The sequence below is a fragment of the Syngnathoides biaculeatus genome, chromosome 11, assembly GCF_019802595.1.
Source record: "Syngnathoides biaculeatus isolate LvHL_M chromosome 11, ASM1980259v1, whole genome shotgun sequence".
NCBI lineage: Eukaryota > Metazoa > Chordata > Actinopteri > Syngnathiformes > Syngnathidae > Syngnathoides > Syngnathoides biaculeatus.
Window position 1 is genome coordinate 3,934,494 of NC_084650.1, and position 27,023 is coordinate 3,961,516.

At 44.5% G+C, this 27,023-nt stretch overlaps 2 protein-coding genes across 3 annotated transcripts; both read left to right on the forward strand.

Annotated features, from left to right (window-relative positions):
- The first annotated feature begins 433 nt into the window (after nucleotides 1-433).
- LOC133508953 (calmegin-like) lies at nucleotides 434-4,979 on the forward strand. 2 transcript variants are annotated; one of them, XM_061835542.1, is made up of 5 exons: nucleotides 434-543; nucleotides 1,284-1,343; nucleotides 4,373-4,492; nucleotides 4,564-4,666; nucleotides 4,747-4,979. In XM_061835542.1, the coding sequence occupies exons 1-5, from the start codon at nucleotides 499-501 to the stop codon at nucleotides 4,803-4,805; spliced, it is 387 nt and encodes a 128-aa protein (XP_061691526.1). In that variant the 5' UTR covers nucleotides 434-498; the 3' UTR covers nucleotides 4,806-4,979. The 2 variants fall into 2 exon arrangements, with proteins under 2 accessions (XP_061691526.1, XP_061691527.1); XM_061835543.1 differs by having other exon boundaries at nucleotides 4,564-4,660.
- Nucleotides 4,980-9,196: 4,217 nt separating this feature from the next.
- LOC133508692 (fibrinogen-like protein 1) lies at nucleotides 9,197-25,126 on the forward strand. The gene is made up of 7 exons (XM_061835002.1): nucleotides 9,197-9,321; nucleotides 12,116-12,284; nucleotides 12,351-12,519; nucleotides 12,603-12,700; nucleotides 15,109-15,197; nucleotides 23,975-24,162; nucleotides 24,394-25,126. Exons 1-7 carry the CDS (start codon nucleotides 9,253-9,255, stop codon nucleotides 24,590-24,592), a joined length of 981 nt encoding a protein of 326 aa, XP_061690986.1. The 5' UTR covers nucleotides 9,197-9,252; the 3' UTR covers nucleotides 24,593-25,126.
- The last annotated feature ends 1,897 nt before the right edge of the window (nucleotides 25,127-27,023 follow it).

A 27,023-nucleotide genomic window follows, 5' to 3' on the forward strand; every position in this document is an offset into this window, starting at 1 on the left:
CACCGTGCTGCTTATATATATACACTTTAAATAATTGTCAACTTGATGTTCATTATAATTTAAATAATTTTTAACATATAAAAGAATTTACAAATATTTAAAGTGTGTATACATTATTTGGGACACCCTGTGTGTGTGGGTGTGTGTGTGTGTGTGTGTGTGTGTGTGTGTGTGTGTGTGTGTGTGTGTGTATATATTTTTTTTTTAAACTGTATATCTACTCTATGCTAAGTTTTATAGTGATTTAAAAATGTAAACATGGTGGCATGTTAAGTTGAACTATTCTTTTGAAATCTAATAATAATAAAACTAACATTGTTGCCATTCTAAAATCTAATAATAAAACTAAGAATGCCCCACCCATTGTTGCAAGTGTCAACGTCAAGGCTCGAAAGCCATGTATATGTTGTTTTCGTGATTCAGGAAGTGCTCTCAGCATACTCAGTAACCACATTACCTGGTAACTATTGACCAAAGTCCAACATTCATTTATCGAACATGTTCTGTGAAATTTTGGGAAGGCCGAATTGGGGCGAAAAACAGGTAAAAGTTTTAATTTCATTTTTACTCTTGTTTTGATTTCTTGAATCCAAGGTCACTTTTGCTCCTTTCATCAGTTTTAGTGTGTTATTGTTGTTTTAAAAGATAGTCCTTCAACCTCCTTTGCGCTTTGAATGGTTGAATGCGTTGAATCAAGACACAATCCCAACTAAAAAAGAAAAACAAAATCTCCTTTATTCACTCTTTATCTTCCTGATTTTGTTTTCATGTGGATTGTTTGGACTTCTCTTTTCATGTTAACACTGTGTGTGCTTATATAAATAATATATATATAATAATTTGCCACAGCAGCCCTAATCAACACCATTGAAAATGACTCAAATATCTTTCTGTAGTAGATGTTTTCTGACAGAAATTCTATATTTAATGTTGAAATATAATTACCCTTTATTGTTACCCATTATTCCATAAATCAATTTTCCACACCACTCATTCTCACAAATCGCAATCCATTGATCCATTTTCACTAAGTATGATTCAGGCCACATAAGTCAAGAGTATGATTGTTACTAATGTGGTTGCAGTTTTCAGTGGGCTAATTGTATAAGAGAGTAAAATATGACAAATAACTCAGTATGATGGAGAACAATTTGATAGCACTACAAACTACAGCCACCAAAGAAGCGTACTCAAACAATCGATGCAGCTCCTGTACTGGTTTTCATTATCCAGTCTTGCAAAAGTGATCCAGGTTTTGTGGCTGGTTTGTTTCTGTTTCACAGATGGAAGTTTGGATTGGGTTTATAGCAGCCAGTGTGGTACCCGTGTCTGCAGCAGAACAGGTAAAATCCGCTTTAAGGTATATGCTACATAATGTATTCCAATCATATCAAACATGTCTTTGGTTTTTGATCACCATCAACTTTTTATATAACGACCTCTTCAGGTTTAAAAGCACTTACAGTAGTATAAAAATTGTGCCAAACATATATATGCGTTCATCTGAGATGATACGCTGTGGCGACCCCGAAAGGGACAAGCCGAAAGGAAAACAACAACAACAGTAGTATGACAATGTGGCAATGAAGGCAGAAGTTTATTCACTATACTGCATGTTTGTGGTACATGGACATCACAAACAAATTGCCCATTTTTTGCTCAAGAAAATGAAACTGGCAGTCATTTTCAATAATAATCTGTTTTGGAGCTCAGGGTGAGCAACTAATTGCCGTGGGAAGGCCTTTCTTTTTTTTTATATCGGCAGAATCGATGCGCTGCCATGTGTCACGTCCCATCGGAACGAGAGTAGGACCCAAATGCAGGACTCGGAAGATGCAAGGTAGTTCAAGGAGACACGTTTATGATATGCAGAGGTAGGGGATTGAGCAGGCAGTCCGGTGCAGCAGCGATAGTTGGGACGTCGGGCGAAGAGAGCAGATGAGCGGACAGGCAGGAGTCGGTACACAGGGGAACAATCAACGCAGGCAGAAGTATCAAAGGAGTCAGGCTTACAAGGTTGGTCGGAGAACATGCGAAGGTCGGTACACACAGGTTCGATCAGGGATACCGGAGCACACGAACGGGACATGAAGATCAATGAACTGGCCCCGGCCAGTTGTCATCGCAGTCATATAAATCCACAGCATAGTCAGGTGCACCTCCCAATCAGCGCACCTGCGCGGGCACCCGCACAGCTCGTGCTGGAGCGGCAGGATCATGACACCATGTCTTGGTGTGACCTCACAGGTGGAACTGGACACCAAATTCACTGTACTATACTATCAAGTGGCATTTTCTTTTTTGTCACATTTTATATATTGCTGCTGTTGGGCAGAATCCTTGCACCTCCAAAATTGCAATGATTCAGGTGATGAAAATTAAAAATTATCAATTTGAACAAAAAATAAATAAATCAAAACATATCGAACCTTGCTATTTTCACTTATCGTGATAAATATCCAGACTTTATAAGTGCAACAATTACGTCACACAGCTCCAGCACTCGCACAACTTGTGTAAGGATAAGTGTCTAGGAAAATGGAATAAATAGCTTTCCCAGTACCAAGAAATTTGACAAAAAATTTTCAGACAATTTGCGCATTCAAGAGATTTAATGGTGTTGTTCTCGAGGTATTTTCAAGACTTTAAGTTTGGTTAAGGTTGCGTTAAAATAATGGAGAAACTGAAGACAGTCCAACAGTATCGATTTGTGAACCAAACAAGAAAATTTACCTGTTAATAAGAAAATGGGCTCGTCTTCTGTTGCCGACGTCAGCAGGTTCAAATAGGTTTCAACCTTAATTTGGTTGGCTGCAAATCAAATATGTCGTCAGAAAACAAAGTCTACAATTACCACTAGGTTTGTTTTGGGGAGTGGAATTATTTTTTAGGAACATTTTTTTATTCCAGTGCGATGGAATAAGTGGCAATGCTCTTATACAGCAACTATTCAAATTTCAGGGTTACATTTTTGGATGTTGATGTTAACTCTCAAGATGTAATTTTAATATTTGCCCATTTTTTATTTAAAGGATGACAAGAGTAGCAGTTGCTTCACACAGTTGATCGTATGACATTTGATTAACTTTTCTTCGATGTCATTAATGAAGATCCACCTTTGCATCTACACTTCTTCCACTTCAGAGAGATGAGGTGGATGTGTTTTCCCTCCTGTGGTTCACATGGTAAATTAAGGTCCAAATTAACAAAATAATCATGAATCCAGGCTGTGAACTGCAGTACATATGAGAATAATACTTTATATGCTGTAAAACAAGTATAAAAAAAAATGGCAACATTTAGCTACAACTAGCGGCACGGTAGATCAACTGGTAAAGCATTGGCCTCACAGTTCTGAGGACCCGGGTTCAATCCCAGCTCTGCTAGTGTGGCGTTTGCATGTTCTCCCTGTGTCTGCGTTGATTTCCTTCAGGCACTCCGGTTTCCTCCCACATCCCAAAAACATGCAACATTAATTGGACACTCTAAAATTGCCCCTAGGTGTAATTGTGAGTGCGGCTGTTTGTCTCTATGTGCCCTGCGATTGGCTGGCAACCAGTTCAGGGTGTACCCTGCCTGCTGCCCATTCACAGCAGGGATTGGCTGTGGCACTCCCACGACCCTTGTGAGGATGAGCAGGTCAGAAAATGGATGGGTGGGTGGATGGATGGATAGATGGATGGATGGATGGATGGATGGATGGATGGATGGATAGATGTAGCTAAAGGTTACGTTTTCCTTCACTTTGTGTCTGCCCACATTATAATACTGTAAGTGGGTGGGTTTTTTTTCAGTCATAAATCCATGACTGTGTGTTGAATAATCTAAATGTTGTGTTGTTTGCTGGGTTGCCAATGTTTCTAGGCGATTTAGCAGTTGTGTGTGTGTGTGTGTGTGTGTGTGTTGTGTGTGTGTGTGTGGTGTGTGTGTGTGTGTGTGTGTGTGTGTTTTTCTTCCCAGGATTATTTTAAATGTTAGTTTCCAAAACGGTTTTGAACATCGGATTCACTACCACAATTTAGTACATACTGTATATACAGTAATTACACATACACTCACACACATGGTGTTAAAAATAGTGCTAATAGTATTAATAATAACTCATCTAATACAGTGTCCAAGTTTTACAATCAACACATTCAATATTTTATCAGATTTTTTGTTGTAACACTGCCACAGTAATAATAACTCTTTCCAAAGTGTTGATGTAACTGAGGATGTTAAATTTGTCTTTTCAAATCTGCTTTATCCAAGAGGTGCTTCACTAAAACAATCTGAATTGTTTTGGCCTTCCTGAAGACATCCCGCTTCTTATTTAAGATCCTTTTTGTGTGCTGCAGTATGTTTTGATATGGATTTATTTTTCTTGCAGGTCAGCATTCTAGAAAGTCTGCTTCTGGCCACGTATCAGCGTCCCTGGCTTTGGGGTGTCTATGTTTTTGCCATTGGACTTCCTGTCATTCTTTTCGTTAGCTTCATGTGGCCTGACAAGGTACGTACATTGCGTTTGGGGCTCCAGTTCAAGTGGATTAGAAGTCTGTATTCATCTGTGCTTTAATTTAGAGGTTTGGCCCCCCTGATCAACAATATTACTATAAGAAGTCTGATTGTTTACTACTGGATGATCCTGAGATCTCACAGAAGAAACAAGCAAGACATGGTGGTGGTGGGAATTTTATTAAAAGTGAAGTGGTCCTATCCAAAGTTGAATAATGGTTGTAAAATGATGTCCTCTTCCCTTGTTAGGTGAAACTGACACAATATTGGCAAGAAGAAGAGACATTCGTGCTAAGCAGAGTAACTGACACCAAAGACACCAAGAGTCAACGGATACATGAACCTCAACACTTTTTGGGACGACCCCCACCCGACCCAGTTCTCCCAAAAATGTACCAAAAAAAATTTATCTACAAGCAGGAAGAAGAAGAGCTCATTTGCTTTCATTCTACAGATACTTGTTTTCTATTTCTTTTTTTACGTCTTATTTTTACCACGTATATTTAAACAATTGCCTCTGACATTGTTGTGACATTTTGATGTATAACTGCTACTGGATACATAAAACGTGTGTAAATAAAGCATCTAGTTTTGAATCACAGTTCATTAACAATATGTACACATGAATGATGAAAGACTTCAGATTAGTGCTTAAAAGAGAAATGCAGTCTGCTGTTCAGAGAACAATTTTATTGTTATTCTGATATTGTTATACATTGCAAGATTACAACGGGGAAGTATTTTGGAACATGGACGCACGGCATTTCCTACTGGCGTTGAGAATACCTGCACTGTGCGTGGTTCGTGGCAATGGAAGATCCATACATCCATTTTCTTAGCCGCTTATCCTCACAAGGGTCCCAGGAGTGCTGAAGGCTATCTCAACTGTCAACGGGCAGGAGGCAGGGTACACCTTGAACTGGATGCCAGCCAATCGCAGGGCAGACAACGACCGCACTCACAATCACATCTAGGGGGAATTTAGAGTGTTCAATTAATGTTGCATGTTTTGGGGATGTGGGAGGAAACCGGAGGGCCCGGAGAAAACCCAAGCAGGCACGGGGAGAACATGCGAACTCCACATAGGGAGGGCCGGGATTGAATCCAGGACTTCAGAACTGTGAGGCCAACGCTTTACAGCTGTGCATCGTGCTGCCGCAATGGAAGATAAAACGTTTTAATCCTTGTGAGGATAAGCGGCTATAAAAATGAATGGATGGCTAGTTCATAAACAGTCCAGAAGTCTTCTAAATATATGCCTGAATCTTGGTGTCATTGTGCAACTCTATAAGCTTTGTCAACTTTTTCTGAATAACAGATTTTGACAATTGTGCCTTAATTTCGACTGAAAGCGGTGTAAAATGTTATTTTGAACAGGAAGCAACTGATCTGCCACAACCAAAGTTAAGTTGGAAATGATTTAGTTTATGATTTGAAACTTGCAAAAGTTCAAGTAGACTTGAGCCAGCCTTGGGTGTCGTCTTCCCGCCTTCCCATTTGCTCCTCCTCCTTTTGGATCCGCCAACACCATACTAAACACTGATTGTCTTTCTTTGAATTCTCTCTTTTGCTTTTGCTCTGGCATTATCTTCAGCTCCTTGCTAGTACCACAGAAGCTGGGTGGTCAAGGGCCGGGATGAGAATAGACTTGGCTTCCCAGCCAATCATGGCAACTGCTCGACAATCACAGCATATAGGACCCGGTACGCTTTTGGGCGAGCGTGGTCACTTTGAACTTGCCAGCGAGTTACAAAACAGGCATTCATAATGTTCCCACTAAGTTGACAGCAACTTTTCCTCTGCCTATCTTTGTGTTTTGTCTTTTTCCTTTGTTTTCATTCTTCCTGCTTCAACCAAAGCTGCCTTTGTTCTCCTAAGGTGCCATCTGCGGTCATAAGTAAAAGAATGCAATGCTTCCTACAGGGAACAACCACTGCCAAATAATTTTGAGGAAATTATGAATTTCCCATGAAGCTGCAATGTGGTCCTCCACTGAATGCATTAATCACTGATAATATTTATCCTCAGCCAGCAGCCACGCACATGTACAGTGAAGAAAATGAGTATTTGAACACCCTGGTATATTGCAAGTCCCCCCACTTAGAAATCATGGAGGGGTCTGAAATTTTCATCGTAGGTGCATGTCCACTATGAGAGATAATCTAAAAAGAAAAATCCAGAAATCACAATGTATGATTTTTGTAATGATTTATTTGTGTGATACAGTTGCAAATAAGTATTTGACACCTGTCTATCAGCTAGAATTCTGACCCTCAAAGACCTGTTAGTCCGCCTTTAAAAGTACACCTCGACTCCTTGTATTATCCTGAATCAGATGCACGTGTGTGAGGTCATTAGCTGCACAAAGACACCTGTCCACACCATACAATCAGTAAGACTCGAACTTGTAACATGGCCAAGATCAAAGAGCTGTGCAAAGACACCAGAGACAAAATTGTACAACGACACACGGATAGCAAGGGCTATGGAGAAATTGCCAAGCAGCTTGGTGAAAAAAAGGTCCAACTGTTGGAGCAATCATGAGAAAATGGAAGAAGCTAAACATGACAGTCAATCTCATTCGGAGGGGAGCCCCATGAAAGATATCACCTCCTGGGGTCTCAATGATCGGAATCGGCTCAGGACTACACGACAGGAATTGGTCAATGACCTGAAAAGAGCTGGGACCACCATTTCCAACGTGACTGTTGGTAATACACTAAGACATCATGGTTTTAAATGATGCATGGCACGGAAGGTTCCCCTGCTTAAACCAGCATATATCAAGCCCAGTCTTAAGTTTGCCAATGACCATTTCGATGATATAGAGGAGTCATGGGAGAATGTTTTGTGGTCTTGGGACCAAAATGGAACTTTATAGACATAATTCCACTCACCGTGTTTGGAGGAAGACGAATGATAAGTTCCATTCCAAGAACACCATCCTTACTGTGAAGCAAGGGGGTGGTATCGTCATGCTTTGCCGGTGTTTTTCTACACATGGGACAGGACAACTGCACTGTATTAGGGAGTGGAAGCATAAGAAGCATATGAAGGTTCTGGTGTGGCCGAACGAGTCTCCAGACCTAAACCCAATAGAAAATCTTTGGAGGGAGATGAAACTCTGTGTGTCTCAGTGACACCCAAGAAACCTGTCTGATCAAGAGAAGATCTGTGTGGAGGAGTGGGCCAAAATCCCTCCTGCAGTGTCTGAAAACCTGGTGAACAACTACAGGAAACGTTTGACCTCTGTAATTGCAAAAAAAGGCTACATTACCACATTTTTACATTGGTTTTCTCAGGTGTCCAAATACTTATTTGCAGCTGTATCACACAAATGAATTGTTAAAAAAAAATCATACATTGTGTTTTCTGGATTTCTCTTTTTAAATTATCTCTCTCACAGTGGACATGCACCTACGATGAAAATTTCAGACCCCTCCATGATTTCTAAGTGGGAGAACTTGCAATATAGCAGGGTGTTCAAATACTTATTTTCTTCACTGTACCATTTTCCTTTTTTGTACGCTTGATTTCAATTTTGATGTCATGGAACCTTTACTCCATCAGGTTTAATGTGACATTGGCCCACTCTTCAGAGCATTCAGAGCTCCAACACCTACAGGACGGATTTCCACAGGTTTTGGGGTGTGTCTATTGGAATTTTCAAACAATCTTTCAGAAGTGCATTGATGAAGTGACACACTGATGTTGGATGAAATGGCCTGGCTTTCACTCTCTCCTTAAATTTATGAAATTGCCATTCTATTTGATTGTGGTCAGGAGTCTGTGAAGGGCCAAGAAAGGCCATCCATACCAGACTGTCTCATACGTAACGGACCTTGCTTTGTGCACAGGTGCATTGTCATGGTGGAACAGTTCGGGTCCATCCCCTTACTGTTCCCACAAAACTGAGGGCATGGAGATGTTCAAAATCTTAGTGTGCTGAAGTTTTTTTTTCACTGGAACAAAGTGGCCAACATGTTTAGACATTTTCTGGTAGCTATTGCGCAATTTTATTTATTTATTTATTTATTTTTAAACTTTTTTTACTTTGTCTCCATGAACAGCAAGTTGTTTTGAACAGATTCTTTTTTCTTTAAATATTTTTAACTGCTTAGCTAACAGATATTGAATTAGTTTTTATATAAGCCATTATCATAAATCCAAGGTAGTGTGTGTGCCACCCCCAACCTAAAACTTCCATTTTTCTGTGTGGGCCACTGGAAGATGAAGTTTAGACAGCCCTGATTTTCGAGCATTTGACCTCATTAGAGTCATTGGAGGAGCTGGAGATTAACACCTTGGACACCCTAGACTGGTCACCAGCCAAATGTGACAAACAACCATTCACACAACAAGCACATCTTAAGAGAATGACCTGGTTTTGTTGGCAAGTACTTTTCCACATCCTCTGATCAAATATAAAGACATAAGATATATTACCAAAAAATGTATTTCATGACTATTTGTAAAATCTACTCCGTTAAACATAAAAATATCATGTCTGGAATATGTGAAGGGGTTGATGTCTGCATCTGTTCTTAATATTTACCACATATTTTGAAGGTTTTATCACTGCAGATATTCAGGCATTTCATCAGTATCTTGGCCACAGCTTTGTTATGTTCCAAGTGCTGGAAGGAGCTGGAAAAAAAGGGGCAAGGGATGGGGGTGCAACTTGAAAGCTCCACTGAATGCAGAGGAGAGGTCTTTCTATTCACTTTTCTAGTTTCACATTTTACTTAGAGGAGGATGGCTGTACTGCTCCAACTGCACTGCATTTGTTTGACGGTCTTCATAATTGGCTTTCGTTCTCTCTGTGTAAGTCCTGTTACATACAGTCTGGATTAAAATATTGAGGAGCAATGTTTTTGTTCAGTGTGCCTGTATTGTATATTACATTTATTTCTCTAGAAAAAAAATATTTTCTGATTCTGGCATTTAGCAAATAGATTTCATTGTGATAATCCTAATTGATGTAAAACAGGAAAAAAATGTATTCTGTCAGGTCAGACAGACGTGGGGTGAAACATATCTTTTTATACACTCATGGCTAAAGACATTTTCAGCCAATAATGTATATTCAACACTTGAAGTGGAAACATTTATTTTTTTCACTTTGTGCTTCATCTTTTTTTTTCCTCCGTTTGTTCATATTGTCATTGTCACGTCCCATCGGAACGGGAGTAGGACCCAAATGCAGGACTCGGATGATGCAAGGTAGTTCAGGGAGAAACGTTTATCATATCCCAAGGTCGGGGATCGGGCAGGCAGTCAGGTGCAGCAGCGGTAGTTGGGACGTCAGGCGAAGAGAGCAGGTGAGCGGGCAGGCAGAACCCAGTCTGGTGGCAATCCAGGCCACCAAACGCATGGCGTCCGGGTGGACAGGTCAGGAGGACGACCCGGACGCCAAGCACCAGGGTCCCCACGGAGCGATTCGGGAGGGCAACCTCTGCGAGGAACCAAACGACGAAGCAGGAACCAGGCCAAGGCAGGCAACTGTTACGGACGAGAACCTCCCACGCTGTGGTTGCGAGACGACCAGGGACTGGTCACCACCGAGGCTTGGTCAGGAGGCAGCTGTGGATTGGTCACCAACGAGGCCAGGTCCTGAAGCAGCTGGGAGCCCTCAGGAGCGAAGAGGATGATGGAGAGAAGGACCAGAGCCATGACCACCACCATCACAGCCATCCCGAAGTCTCTCCAGCTCCGGGGTGGCTCCACAGAACTCCCCAGCTACTCCTGGACAGGAACGTGAGAAGGCGGCGACACCATCGCCATCGCCACCTCCTGGACAGCAACGTGAGAAGGCGGCGACACCATCGCCATCGCCACCTCGTGGACAGCAACGTGAGAAGCCGGCGACACCATCGCCACCACCTCCTCCTGGACAGCAACGTGAGAACGCGGCGACACCATCGCCGCCACCTCCTCCTGGACAGGAACGTGAGAAGTTGGTGGCACCATCGCCACCTCCTGGACGGGAACATATGGACGTGCCCGTCGCCATCGGAGCAGGAACAGGGGACGACCGCGGACCGGTCGCTGACAGAGAAAGCACGGGGAGCGACCACGGACCCGTCGCCACTGGTACTCCAGGGCACGGACGAGAAGCGGCTGTGGAGACGTCGCCACCTCCTGGACAGCAACGTGAGGCGGCATCGGGTCGGTCCCCACTGCCACGTGAGCTTGCAGTGCATTCGGTGAAACAGCAACGTGGGCGTGGCGCGGTGGCGAATCCGTTTCCAGGGCAACGTGAATGAGAGTCGGCAGAGAGTCAGTCGAAACTGACACGTGGGCATGTCTCGGGAGGGGGTCAGTTCCAACTGCCACGTGAACCTGCGTCAGCAGCGAGTCCGTCGTGGTTGTGACGTCAGCGTAGCTCGGCTGGTTCGCCAATCCTTGCTGGACCTGGGCCGTGAGAGCCACCAATTCGGCGCTCTGCCGCACTATCTGCGCCCGCATTTCGCGGTGGAACGCCTCGTGATTTGGTGGCTCCTCCTCCCTCTGGGCTGGAAGCTTCGCCACCAGCTGTGGGTCTGCCGGTTTCGCCGTTGCCGGCGAGGAGTGGAAGGACGGTGTCTTAGTTGCCGCGCAGGGGGAGGCACAAGGGAGCGCCCGGCCGGGGCGTCTCCTCTGGCCGCCACGCAGAGGTCCCGGGTAGATGGCCAAGCGGGTTCCTTCATACAGATTGGTGTACTTGGACCTACCGGGCAAAGACGCTCGGGTGCTGGAAACGCGGGGAGGTGAAACAAACTGACTGGGATGAAAGACCGGGCAAAGAGATTCATAATCAAAATCATCGGAGTCGTACTTAGGCAGCCGGTCATACAAATCAAGATCCTCCTCATATTCCGAAAAGTCAGAGTCTAGAAGAATATGACGAGCCGGACGTATTTATACCTCGCTGGCGGAGCATAAGACACGGAAGCGGGGGACGTCAGGGAGCCTACCCGGATCGGACAGGCTTGGTGCTCCGGCAGACAGTCTACCTTGCGTCGCTCCCGGCGACGCCGGGTCTTTCCTGCTGGGTCCTTTTTTGGCCAGTTCGTTCTGTCACGTCCTATCGGAACGGGAGTCGGACCCAAATGCAGGACTCGGACGATGCAAGGTAGTTCAGGGAGAAACGTTTATTATATGCTGAGGTCGGGGATCGGGCAGGCAGTCAGGTGCAGCAGCGGTAGTTGGGACGTCGGGCGAAGAGAGCAGGTGAGCGGGCAGGCAGGAGTCGGTACACGGGAGAACGATCAAAGCAGGCAGAAGTATCAAAGGAGTCAGGCTTACAAAGTTGGTCGGAGAACAGGCGAAGGTCGGTACACACAGGTTGTCGATCAGGGATACGAGAGTGCTGGAACGGGACATGAAACTCAACGAACTGGCGCGGGCCAGTCGTTATCGGGGTCATATAAATATGCTGGATAATCAGTCCACATGAGGCGCAGGTGTGCGCCTCCCAATCAGCGCAACCACACTGGCACCCGCACAGCCCGGGCTGGAGCGGCAGGATCATGACAGTCATTTGTCATTAATGGCAAAGGTACTTGTTTTAGACCATTGACACGATTTTTTTTTTTTTACTGAGAATTATTCTGGCTGTTTTTCTATGCTTGTTAAGGCATTACACCAATGCGATGAAGAACTGAGGAGGCTGAGGGAACAAGAGAAGCTTTTGAAAAGTCAGCTTGAAAAACAAGACATCCTCCTACGCAGGCTACGACTGTTTAACCAAGCCGGCAATGAGGCAAATACCAAAGTTGACCAAGCCCATACCACCCAGCAAGAAGGTCAGGGTGGAAAACTACAACCGAAAGGTCAATCATACATTAAATATATATTTTTTTCTTTTGCAGTACTGCCAGACTGCTCCCTTCTCTACAGTTCTGGCTCCAAAGCCACCGGTTATTACAACATCCAACCCCATGGCACCGCTTCTCCAATCAGAGTCTACTGTGATATGAATGAAGGTGGTGGTTGGACTCTGATACAAAAAAGGATTAATGGAGCAGAAAATTTTAATAGGTGTGTCTTTTGTAGCCTTAATAATGAAATGAATACAAACCATACTGCCTTACTAGGAATATAAAACGTATCTTTCAATCTAGGTCATGGGTGGAATATAAGGTTGGGTTTGGAAACATGATTGCAGACCTTGGGGAGTTTTGGCTTGGGAATGACAACCTGCATTCTATCACTGCACAAGGTCAGTATGCTTTGGTCATGTCCTTTGGACATCCAGGTTTCACCAAGCATTATACAATCAATTGTCGTTTACATTATTTATTTTTTTTGTTTGTTTTGGGGTTTTTTTTCATTGCTATTGTAAAAGCTACCTAAACATAGCCCAGCTATTACTGTGGCGTTCAAAGGTGGGTAGCAGAGGGGAGGCTTGCCCTGGCACCCAACATCAGGTTGAGTTTTGTTTCGTCGTCACTTTGGGATGGTATGATGTCACACAAAGTTTGAGTGCTGTTGTGGACGGACACAAAAACTAATTCAAATGATACTTTTCCTTCATTTTTCACGGGGGCTCACTTTTCCTCGTCAGTCTCTGGGTTGCTTGAGTTGCAACTGGCCCACCATAATTTTTCCCAAGTTGTTTAGGTAATCAAAGCCAAACCATGCATATGCCACTTTATGGAGCAGTGTGGTTTTAACCAAGTGGATGATATTTATGTTGTAATCCTCTATCTGATTTGCATTTTGACAGAAGAATATCAAATAGGCGGCACGGTGTATCAGCAGGTAAAGCCTTGACCTCACAGTTCTGAGGTCCCAAGTTCAATCCCAGACACACTTCTGTGGAGTTTGCATGTTCTCGCCATGCATGCGTGGGTTTCCAAAATTCCACATTCCAAAAACATGCAACATTACTTGGAAAGTCTAAATTCCCCCGACGTGTGATTGTGAGTGCGGCTATTTGTTTCCATGTGCCCTGCGCTTGGTTTGCAACCAGTTCAGGGCGTACCCTGCTCCTGCCCGTCGACAGCTGGGATAGGCTCCAAGCACTCCCGTGACCCTCGTGAGGATAAGTGGCAAAGAAAATGAAGGGATGGCTGAATATCAAATACTTTTTGTTGAGAGATTTGGGAACTCATTCAAATTGCAAATGTATGTGTGTGTGTGTGTTTGTGTGTGTGTGTGTTTGTGTGTGTGCGCATGCATCCTTGCGTGTGCGTGCGTGCATGCATGTGTGTGCAGGGGTGGGTCAGTATTATAGTGTGTCCTTTTTAGGTTCTCGTCTATTATTGTGTAACTGTTCAGGGATTCCCCAGGAATTTGAAATATCTACATGTCTCTTGTTTAACGCAAGATGTCACCACAGAACCACTAAAGATGACAGTATTCATTGTGGAGGCCTTCTTCGTATTTACTCATGCATCCATTTTCTCAGCCGCTTATTCTCACAATGTCGCAGGAGTGCTGGAGCCTATCCCAGCTGTCTTTGGGTAGGAGGCGGGGTACACACTATATGTATTGGCCTCACAATTCTGAGGACCCAGGTTCAGTCCCAGACCTACCTGTGTGGAGTTTGCATGTTCTCCACATGCCTGCGTGGGTTTTCTCCGGACACTTCCCATTCCTCCCACATCCCAAAAACATGCACAGGCATGAGGATTTCGGCAAATATGGTAACCGATCTTTCGGTTCCGTTGATTTTTGTCCTGGGAAACGGTGGGAAACGATTTTTCGGTCCCCATTGATAATGCTCATGGGAACCGGTTTTTACATGTACTTCAAAATAAAGCCTTAGCAGGCATGAGCATTTTGTCTTTTACGCTTACCAACCGGCATGTTTGACTAGCGTTTGAGTGACCCGGATATGAATAACTCGACCTTGCGCATGCGTAGCGCAGAAGCGGAAACCGGTGCTGTTTGTAAACCACACTGACAAAGCGGGGCGTTTTAATCATTAAAAATAAAGGGGTTCATGTAGGTTCGTTTTATACAGATTGTTGTATTTCATTAAGAACTTGTTTTACATTCCACACATGGGCGAATTTTATTAAAAGTAAGCCCAGAGATCAGGGAAACAGACTTTCGGTTCCGTGTTTTCTCAGGGTGGGTAACGACACGGTAACGGAACGATCGTTTCCGTGAAATGCTCATGCCTGCATGCACCATTAATTGGACACTCTAAATTGCCCCAAGGTGTGATTGTGAGTGCGGCTGTTTGTCTCTACGTGCCCTGCAATTGGCTGACAACCACACACACAGACACACGCACACACACATAAATTTTGTCCAGCTGAAAAGAAAACATATTGCTTACCACCATCATGTCACTAAGCCATCCACCGACCATTTTTCTGGGTTTGGTCACCTGACATTGCACATATGGCCTATTGAACATTGTATCATTAAAGACAGCACGTTACTTTCCACAGTTCGGATCGCTTGATAATTCTAAAAAAAAATAGCAAGCATACATGGGGATGGAATAATAGTATTAATATATACAAAAAATTTAAACGGACCAAATTTGTAAATTTTAGGTGTTCACTTGACAACAACAACAGCAAAAAAAAAAAAAGAAATAGATTTTCTGTATGGCTAACGGTAGACTTATTCTGGGAATAATGTCATTCTTTGTTCTTGTATTTGTTCTAGGCAATTACACACTAAGGATTCATCTGGAAGATTTTGATGGTAACCAACGGTATGCTGAGTATAGGAATTTCCAAGTTGCAGATGAAAAGGTACTGGTAACGCATTATTACAATGGATTATGACAACTTCAAACTTCTCTGGTGACACTCAAATCTACCATTTTCCTTTCACTTGGAATTTTCCTCTGGGTTCAATTGTCCACAATCTCCTTAGTACCTTTTAGCCATAGTTTACATAAATTCAATCAATTGCAGTGTTTGAAATTTAATTACATCATACTGCACAAGCAACACCTTAAAACAGTGTTACTAATAGTGTAGTGGTACACACAGCTGACTTTGGTGGGGGAAGCATGGATTCAGTTACCAGTTAGTGATGATGTAAACGTAAATGTGAATGTTTGTCCATGTTTATATGTGACCTGCAATCGTCTGGCGACCAGCTCTGTCATGATGCTGCCGCTCCAGCCCGGGCTCTGGGGGTGCCCCCGCGGCCGCACTAATTGGGAGACACACACCTACGCCTCATGCGGGCTGATTATCCCCTGTATATATAGGACCCCGATGACGACTGGTTTTCCGCCAGATCATTGAGGTTCATGCCCCTTCGAGCACTCCCGTATCCCTGATCGCCAACCCGTGTGTACCGACCTTCGCCTGTTCTCCCACCGACACCATAAGCCTGACTCCTTTGGCACTTCTGCCTGCTTTGATCGTTCTCCCGTGTACCGACTCCTGCCTGCCCGCTCACCTGCTCTCTTCGCCTGACGTCCCAACTACTGCTGCTGCACCTGACTGCCTGTCGATCCCCAACCTTCTAATAATAAACGTTTTTCCCTGAACTACCCTACATCTCCCGAGTCCTGCATTTGGGTCCTACCTCCGTTCCGATGGGTCGTGACAGAACGATCTGGCCAAAACAGGACCCAGCAGGAAAGACCCGGCGTCACCGGGACCGACGAAAGGTAGACCGACTGCCAGAGGACCAAGGCTGTCCGATCCGGGTAGGCTCCATGACGTCCTCGGCGTCCGTGTCACACGCTCCGCCGGCGAGCTGCAAATACATCCCGACCACGACCCGTCCAGCACCGCATATTCTTCTGGACTCTGACTTTTCGGACTATGAGGAAGAACCTTGATTTGTATGACCGGCTGCCTGAGTACGAATCAGATTATTTTGATTATGAATCTCTTCGCCCCATCTTTCATCCCAGTCAATTTGCTTCACCTCCCTGCCTTTCCAGCACCCGAGCGTCTTCGCCCGGTAGTTTCAAGTACACCAACCCGTTTGTGGGAACCCACTTGGCTATCTACCCCGGGACCTCCGCATGGCGGCCAGAGGAGACTGCACAGCAACAAAGACACCGTCCTTGTCCTCCCACTCCTCGCCGGCAACGGTGAAACCAGCAGACCCGCAGCTGGTGGCGAAGCTTCCAGCCCAGAGGGAGGAGGGGCCGCCAAATCACAAGGTGTTCTGCCGCGAAATGCGGGCGGAGGTAGAGGGGCAGAGCGCCGAATTGGCGGCTCTCACGGCCCAGGTCCAGCAAGGATGAGAGAACCAGCCGAGCTACACTGACGTCGTGACTGCGACGGATTCGTCACTGACTTTTGCTCACGCGACAGTGGCAACGGATCCACGACCAAGCAAGGCTCATGTCGCTGTTGTAACGGATTTGCTGCCGAGACATGCCCACATTGCAGTTTCGACAGACTCGTTACGGACTTTTGCTCACACAACATGGCAACTGGTCCGCTACCAAGCCAAGGGCTCGTTGCAGTGGGAACGGATCCGCCACCTCGCCACGCCCATGTTGCAGTTTCGACGGACTCGTTACTGACTTATGCTCACGCGGCGGTGGCCATTGACAGTGGAGACCGATCCGCCGCCGCCTAACCTTGCTGTCCAGGAGGTGGTGACGTCTCCGCAACCACTTCTCGTCCGTGCCAAGGAGTACGGGTGGCGACCAATCCGCAGCCGCTCCATGCCCTTGCTTTGTCGTCGACTGATCCGCGGTCACCCCCTGTTCCTGCTCCAATGGCAAATGGCACGCCCATACATTCCCGTCCAGGAGGGGGTGGCGAGGACGCCTACGCCGCCTTCTCACGTTCCCGTCCAGGAGGAGGTGGTGGTGGTTGCGCTGCCGCCTTCTCACATTCCCGTCCAGGAGGAGGTGGCGATGGTTCTGCCGCTGCCTTCTCACGTCCCCGTCCAGGAGGAGGTGGCGATGCTGCCGCCTTCTCACATTGCTCTCCAGGAGGAGGTGGCGATAGCGCCGCCGCCTTCTCATGTTGCTGTCCAGGAGGAAGTGGTGATGCTGCTGCCGCCGCCTTCTCACGTTGCTGTCCAGGAGGACCGGCAGCGACCGGTCCGCGGCCGTCCCACGCCCCTGTCTCAACGGCGACAGGAGCTGGGGAGTTCTGTTGAGCCACCCCGGAGCTGGAAAGACTTTGGGATGGCTGTGGCTCTGGTCCTTCTCTCCATCATCCTCTTCGCTCCTGGTGGATCCCAGCCGCTTCATGATCTAGCCTCGTTGGTGACCAATCCACGGCTGCCTCCTGACCAAGCCTCGGCAGCGACCAATCCCTGGTCCTCTCGCAACCACAGCGTGGGAGGTTCTCGTCCGGAGCAGTTGCCTGCCTTAGTCTGGTTCCTGCTTCGCTGTTTAGTTCCTCACCGCGGTCGTCCACCTGAATCACCCCGTGGGGATCCTGGTGCTTGGCGTCCCGGACGTTCTCTTGACCTGTCCACCCGGACGCCTTGCATTTGGCGGCCTGGATGGCCACCAGACTGGGGTTGGCGGGGGTCATAATTCCTGCCAGTGATTCTGAGAAGTTGGTGGAATGATATTCAAAACCTTTGATCCAAGTCATACAGTTTAACGGCAATGGTACCAAATACTAATTAAACGTATGTTAATGTTTAACTTGAATTAAAGTACTGAAAAATTGTCCAAAAACTCACTCTCTCATTATTCTGGCATTTTGGAATCAGAATCCTCTTTAGTTACCAAATCAGTGATGAAAGTCTTTCGGATTTTCCCGGAACTCCGGCTTTTTTAATTGATGGAAATTACTCGGGAAAATTGTGGAAAAATTGCCTAAAATTAATCCGGATATTAGTTGACAACATTGAACAAACATGCGTTTGAGTTTGTTGTTTCGCTTTCACGAGCGTAGCCATGTTGAGGCACTATCACTATTAACAATAACGACCCTCCCGTCGCATTCTCTCAAGACGTCGCTTATTTTGTGTGGTCTTGACATTAATTTACGTGTTTATTTCATAAACGTTGTTAACTAAACGAGCATGCCCGAAAACAACCGTTATTCACGCGGAAACAGGAAATGCAAGTTAACCGTACTGAGCATGTACGGAGCATGTACGAAAGCGCATGTTCAGTACTGGTTCACGTAATGGGAGCGCGTTTATGTCAAAAGTCATCAACATCATGAGCCATGTCAAAGTAAATTCAGTTACACCAGGGGTGCTCATTGCATCTATCGCGAGGCAGTGTGACGGTGTAAAAAAACAAAACAAAAAAAAACAGACTATCATCCACCTCGTCACTTGATTCAGGTGTGGTCAATACGTCGAGCGCGTGCACATAAAGGCACGTTCTAGCAAGCCAGCCTCCTATTTACGGCAGTCCCTGATGTATGCCCCCCCTCCCCTCCCGCAACAATACGGGCACGATTGCCGACAGGAATGTTTGTTCCAATGTATCGCAAGCTTGTAGCCACCAACGCCGATTATGTTGAACTAAACTTTCAGCATTTTCAAAACATTACAACTATAGACTGTTGGTGTTTATTCCTTGACAGGCCAGTGCATTTAACTTTTCTTCAGATAAAGTTTGTCAGATTTTTTGATGAAAAATTTTAAATACCATTTTATACCATAGGATTATAGGGAAATTGGAAATTATCATTTCTGTGTTTGAAATTTTAGTTTTCTATTTTAGTTATGTATTTGTTTATTTAATTTTTAATTTACAGTTATGTTGTATTAACCCATTAAGTTATTTTAAGGCCATCCCTAATCATACCCGCAACTTTATCTGAGAGCATGACTGACCATACCCGTACATTTTTCAAATGTGAGTAACTGTGTGTAAGTAAGTAAGTTTCTTTCGGTTTGTCCCGTTAGGGGTTGCCACAGCGTGTCATCTCAGATGAAACGCTCATATTTGTTTGGCACAGTTTTTACCCCGGATGCCCTTCCTCTATACATATCTCAAAATATTAAAGGCAACTGATTATACTATTAGTATTACTAGATCTATATCTAAGATAGTGAGCAATGTGGTCGAGTGTATCAGTACAACGCAACGTAACAAGTTTGAGACTTAAACGTTAATAGTAATTACTACAGATCAACTTCTTTAACATGTTTTGCCGTACGGTGTAGAAATTCTAGGATATATTTTTGTGTATATTCTATATCTATACTATAATATGTATCTTCTTCTTCTTTTCCTTTCGGCTTGTCCCGTTAGGGGTCGCCACAGCGTGTCATCTTTTGCCATCTTAGCCTATCTCCTGCATCTTCCTCTCTAACCCCAACTGCCCTCATGTCTTCCCTCACCACATCCATAAACCTTCTCTTTGGTCTTCCTCTCGCTCTTTTGCCTGGCAGCTCCATCCTCAGCATCCTTCTACCAATATACTCACTCTCTCGCCTCTGAACATGTCCAAACCATCGAAGTCTGTTCTCTCGAATCTTGTCTCCAAAACATCCAGCTTTGGCTGTCCCTCGAATGAGCTCATTTCTAATCCTATCCAACCTGGTCACTCCGAGCGAGAACCTCAACATCTTCATTTCTGCCACCTCCAGTTCAGCTTCCTGTTGTTTCTTCAGTGCCACCGTCTCTAATCCGTACATCATGGCCGGCCTCACCACTGTTTTGTAAACTTTGCCCTTCATCCTAGCAGACACTCTTCTGTCACATAACACACCAGACACCTTTCGCCAGCTGTTCCAACCTGCTTGGACCCGTTTCTTCACTTCCTGACCACACTCTCCATTGCTCTGTATTGTTGACCCCAAGTATTTGAAGTCGTCCACCCTCGCTATCTCTTCTCCCTGTAGCCTCACTCTTCCCCCTCTACTTTTCTCATTCACGCACATATATTCTGTTTTACTTCGGCTAATCTTCATTCCTCTACTTTCCAGTGCATGTCTCCATCTTTCCAATTGTTCCTCTGCATGCTCCCTGCTTTCACTGCATATCACAATATCATCTGCGAACATCATGGTCCAAGGGGATTCCAGTCTAACCTCATCTGTCAGCCTATCCATTACCACTGCAAACAGGAAGGGGCTCAGAGCTGATCCCTGATGCAGTCCCACCTCCACCTTAAATTCCTCTGTCACACCTAAGGCACACCTCACCATTGTTCTGCTGCCATCATACATGTCCTGTACTATTTTAACATACTTCTCTGCCACACCAGACTTACGCATGCAGTACCACAGTTCCTCTCTTGGTACTCTGTCATAGGCTTTCTCTAGATCCACAAAGACACAATGTAGCCCCTTCTGACCTTCTCTGTACTTTTCCACGAGCATCCTCAAGGCAAATAATGCATCTGTGGTACTCTTTCTAGGCATGAAACCATACTGTTGCTCGCAGATACTTACTTCTGTCCTGAGTCTAGCCTCCACTACTCTTTCCCATAACTTCATTGTGTGGCTCATCAACTTTATTCCTCTATAGTTCCCACAGCTCTGAACATCCCCTTTGTTCTTAAAAATGGGAACTAGAACACTTTTCCTCCATTCTTCAGGCATCTTTTCGCCCGCTAGTATTCTGTTGAATAAGTTGGTCAAAAACTCCACAGCCATCTCTCCAAATTGCTTCCATACCTCTACCGGTATGTCATCAGGACCAACTGCCTTTCCATTTTTCATCCTTTGTAGTGCCTTTCTGACTTCCCCCTTAGTAATCATTTCCACTTCCTGGTCCTTCACTCTTGCCTCTTCAACTCTTCCTTCTCTCTCATTTTCTTCATTCATCAACTTCTCAAAGTATTCTTTCCATCTATTTAGTACACTACCGACACCAGTCAACACATTTCCATCTCTATCCTTAATCACCCTTACCTGCTGCACATCCTTCCCATCTCTATCCCTCTGTCTGGCCAACCTGTAGAGATCCTTTTCTCCTTCTTTCGTGTCCAACCTGGTGTACATGTCTTCATATGCCTCTTGTTTAGCCTTTGCCACCTCTACCTTTGCCCTACGTCGCATCTCGATGTACTCCTTTCGCCTCTCCTCAGTCCTCTCAGTATCCCACTTCTTCTTCGCTAATCTCTTTCCTTGTATGACTCCCTGTATTTTGGGGTTCCACCACCAAGTCTCCTTCTCCCCTTTCCTACCAGATGACACACCAAGTACTCTCCTGCCTGTCTCTCTGATCACCTTGGCTGTCGTCGTCCAGTCTTCCGGGAGCTTCGGTTGTCCATCGAGAGCCTGTCTCACCTCTTTCCGGAAGGCCGCACAACATTCTTCCTTTCTCAGCTTCCACCACATGGTTCTCTGCTCTACCTTTGTCTTCTTAATCTTCCTACCCACCACCAGAATCATCCTACATACTACCATCCTATGCTGTCGAGCTACACTCTCCCCTACCACTACTTTACAGTCAGTAACCTCCTTCAGATTACATCGTCTGCACAAAATATAATCTACCTGCGTGGTTCTACCTCCGCTCTTGTAGGTCACTATATGTTCCTCCCTCTTCTGGAAATAAGTGTTCACTACAGCCATCTCCATCCTTTTTGCAAAGTCCACCACCATCTGCCCTTCAAAGTTCCTTTCATGGATGCCGTACTTACCCATCACTTCTTCATCGCCCCTGTTTCCTTTACCAATATGTCCATTACAATCTGCAACAATCACAACTCTCTCGCTGTCTGGGATGCTCAGAACTACTTCATCTAGTTCCTTCCAGAATTTCTCTTTCAACTCTAGGTCACATCCTACCTGTGGTGCATAGCCGCTAACCACATTATACATAACACCCTCAATTTCAAATTTTAGTCTCATCACTCGATCTGATACTCTTTTCACCTCCAAGACATTCTTAGCCAGCTCTTCCTTTAAAATAACCCCTACTCCATTTCTCTTCCCATCTACTCCGTGGTAGAATAATTTAAACCCTGCTCCCAAACTTCTAGCCTTACTACCTTTCCACCTGCTCTCTTGGATGCACAGAATATCAACCTTTCTCCTAATCATCATGTCAACCAACTCCTGTGCTTTTCCTGTCATAGTCCCAACATTCAAAGTCCCTACACTCAGTTGTAGGCTCTGTGCATTCCTCTTTTTCTTCTGACGCTGGATCCGGTTTCCTCCTCTTCTTTGTCTTCGACCCACAGTAGCTGAATTTCCACCGACGCCCTGCAGGTTAGCAGTGCCGGGGGCGGGCGTTGTTAACCCGGGCCACGACCGATCCGGTATGGGATTCTTTAGATGAACGCTCATATTTGTTTGGCACAGTTTTTACGCCGGATGCCCTTCCTGACGCAACCCTCTGCATTTATCCGGGCTTGGGACCGGCCTACAGATTGCACTGGTTTGTGCCCCCATAGGGCTGCATTATACTATAATATGTATAATGTGGGGGAAAGGACAATTCTAGATGTCTTTTTACTGAATAGTTCACTTAATTCATTTGTCTTTAGATAAGATGGCATTTTTAAGCATATTTTAATGACAAATGTGATTTTGTGCTATTCAGTGATAGGGGCATGGGGGGCAAAAAAAATCTGGGCTTGGCCCTTGGGGAACTTCTGCCCAATTTTTTTTTTTTTTTTTTTTTTTTGGTCAGGACTTGGAAATTTTACTTTCAATTTTTGTCAGATATCACCAGAATGCACTACAGACATCCATTTTTTCCAAAATTTCCAGGGGCGTGGGGGGGGGGCATGCCCCCAGACCCCCCTTGTACTCGCATTTGTATTTTCAGGAATTTTTACCAAAGTCCACTTTCATCTCTACCAAATATGTCAAAAACACACAAGAAACTTGTCTGCGATAGGTGGAGCTGCTCTACTACGATCATAGACAGCTATTTTGACAATGAATACTTTTAAGACATAAAAACATAGAACACACTTTGAAAACTCGCTTAGCCTCTTGCATGTAATGGCAAGAGGGAAGAAGCTATTGCAATGCTTGTTTGTTTTAGTTTTATTGATCAATAGTACCTACCTGTGGGAATGAGTTGGAAGGGTTGGTGACCAGGATGTGGAGGGTCCAATAGGTTTTGCATGCTCTTGTCTGTTGTTGTCTGCAAACTTTTGAAGTACGGTCCCATATTGACTGCATTATCAGCAGACTTGTTTGTTCGGTAGGCAAACTGCAGTGCATCCAGCAGGGGACCTCTAACGCTCTTGAGATGGTCCAGCACAATGCATTCAAAGGATTTCATGACCACAGATCTCTGGCCGATGGGACTATAGTCATTCAGACCCAAGATTGCAGGTTTCTTAGGACTGGGATGATGGGGGAGAAAGTGGTATTCATTTGCAAATTCAAACATTTTGGTAATCCTAATTGACCTAAAACTGGAAGGGTTTAATAAGGTTTCAAGTCAGAGAAGGGGGGAAAAATTGTGTCTCTATTTAAAGTATGTAAAATTTTGGTTTATACTGTAGCTTTTGTCGGCCCTTGTAATTTATACAGGCCAGGGTGTCGCTTGCCTCTTTCCCAAAGTCACTTGGTATGGGCTCTAAGATAAATGACACCACATGGATGAAATAGAAATGTTGGTCCACACAGGAAGACAAATCGTATAAATATTTCATTGCAGTCTTTTATTTTTATCCATCTGTGCCTTCTCATCACTTTCTGTCCTTTGCAGGACAACTACACACTCACTTTCGGCACATACACTGGCACAGCAGGAAACGCTCTCTCCGGGAATTACCAGGTTGGTGTGTCAGACTGGGCCAGCCATCAGGGCATCCCATTCAGCACGTATGACAAGGACAACGACAACTACCAAGGCAGTTGTGCACAGGAAGATAAAGGAGGCTGGTGGTTCAACAAGTATGTTCTTGCCTCAAAGTACCTGTATTGAATTATTTTGATTTTAAATATGGTGACAGAGGGTTGATGTGATGATGTTTTCCTTAGTAACGGCATATGAACCATCAAAATATATTAGAAGCTATTTTATGGTTGATTTAATTTTTTTTTTGTCACACATTGGTGCTTTGAAATACACGCAATTTGATACTTCAGTTTATCGTCACATTTAAAATGACTATTCCTCCCCAGGTGCCACTCAGCCCATCTGAATGGCAGGTACTACCCCGGTGGATACTATAGTGGACTGACAGATGACGGTGTCGTTTGGTACACATGGAGAGGATGGTGGTATTCCCTGAAAACCACCATCATGAAACTACGACCTGACAACTTTAAAATTGAACCTTTGAATGACCCGAATGTTGTTCGCAGAGATCCTCCAAATTAAGTCGAAGTCAGGTTAATAAAACTACAGCGGTGCCTTGAAATGCGAGTTTAATTGGTTCCATGACGATGATTGTAATTTTACAAAAAAAAAAAAAACTAGGATCCCAAATCGTCTTTACCCATTGAAATTAGTTGAAATGCTATTAATCTGTTCCAGGCTTCTCCCAAAAGGAGCTTTTTTCAACGTTTTCTCATAAGCAAAATAGCACTGATCTTCTGTTTATATACACATGAAACACTTTATATATACAGTAAGAACAATGCAACAGTTTCTGGCATTCATTGTGATTGTGAGTCATATTCTTTTGTGCAAACCTTAGCTATTTGCTATATATATATATTTGCTATATATTAGCTATTTGGGGCCAGTATACTTCAGGCATCTGAATTTGCATAGAGACAGTCACAACTCTTTAATCAGCTCCTGTAATATTACTTTTTTTATGACAAAGAATATATCAGTGGGTATTGTGATGTTGTCTGTCTACATATAAAATCATCTTTGTTAAAAGGATTATTACATCTCAATACAGATGCTTTCATGAGCCCATCGTTTTACATTGTTATCATTAAAGCTCAAGTGTCGTCAAACGGATGATTTTTGGTATATGAAAAACCCACAGCCAATACGGTCCCATGTGTTTTTTCACCACAAAACATGATTTTGACGAATACAGCTTTTTGTAACTCCCGCCATGAAAATCCTCTCGGGAATTTGTTGTTGAGAAGAAGCAGGAAGTGACGTAAAGGACAGTGGCGCCCCCTCGTGGACTCATTTTTTTCCATTAGTTTTACCTCCGCGAAGGTAGCTTGTTGTTCCTTCGTGTTAGCCAAAATGCCGGCTCATTGCATTGCTGGACATTGCTTGAACACTCGGGAGAATGGATTTAGCCTTCATAAGTTTGAAAGAGACCCTGTTCGTTGTAAAAAATGGATTGCAAGGGTGCAAAGGACGAGAGCTTCGTGGGTTCCAAATAACAGGTTGGTGTGTATACAGCTACTAAAAAAAAAAAAAAATTGTTTGGGGCGGACCACGTAATCGGTCTCTCTCATAACGTAGCAAAAGATCCACGTATGAAATGTGTTGATGTGCACATACAGCTACTAAAAAAAAATAATATTTTGGGGCGGACAATGTAATCTGTTTCTCTCATCGCGTAACAAAAGATTCACATATGAAATGTGTCGATGTGCGTGTCGCCCAGCCAACAATGTCTCACTCAGCCTGCAACATAGCTTGGCTCCACCCCCTCCTTATATAGCACGGCGGGCCGAAACTCAGCCACACCGGCTGAGGCGCCGCGTTCGGCGGTCACATCTTCCGCGAAGGCTACGTGTGGGGCTTTGCAACGGGGGCGGCTCTGAAGAACCCAGCCAAGAATGCGTTACTCAGCCGGCTCGACTGTGACTAAAGCAGCACCGCTCGGCTCTGTCATAAGCCACACCGGCCGGCTGCGATGAGCCGCGATAGCTCATCTCCGCCGCGGGAGTGGATCGGACGGGATGTGGTTTGGCCGTGTTCAGATATCATCTGAATATGGCTTGAAACAATACTGTAATATTGCCCCAGTAACTTCACTCGGTCGTGTGGTGTTGTCCTTTTCGAAAAGAGCTTCCGTATTAGAAGGGGCTTTGGAAAAATCTGAATATCTCTGTTATTCAGCTTCCACAGTAGCAGGCACTGCGCGTTTTCAACGGCGGAAGTGACGATGACGTCAAGGACAGATGACGCGACTAATATGGCGACCACTTGGATGTCGAGGGACACTCAATTGCGCAACTTTGTGCATGGATGACGCGCTCTCCGCTCACTTTTTTTTTTCGTATAGACATTGAAGTGAATACTGTTATATGTATTTTTCATTACAATATCTATTTTAGAATGTTTGTAGGGATGTCACCCGCACTTTAAGCTAAGCAGACTTTCTAAAGACAAAGGATGTGGTTATTCAAAAAATAAATTGGAAATTATTTCTGATCCAGGCAACTTCTTGTTTGATGAAGGGTGAGTTCTTTTCAATCGCACAAAAGGTTACAGGGTCACCAGTACTGCTCCAGTTCCATATTGTTTTGTCATAAAATGATTCTTAAAATAGGTGTTTTATATACACCATATTTAATCATCTTGGTTTTTACAGTAAACAGCTACTGGGAGTGGAATTAAAATTATTAGTAGGGTAAATTGTTTATTATATGTCAAATTGCTGCTTGTGGTGAAGTGAGTTGAGATGAGTTCACTGGCAAGATACAGCACTCGCATCTCAAATTTTTGCTCTCAAGTACAAGCAAAAAAAATGTCTGTGTGAAAGCTCATGACATGAAAAAAAAATCACAAATCCTCTCATTCCTATCTCAAGGCACCTCTATTTGGCTTCATTATTCCTTTTTCCACATAATGGGAATTTGCACAAAACAAATCACACATACAATTA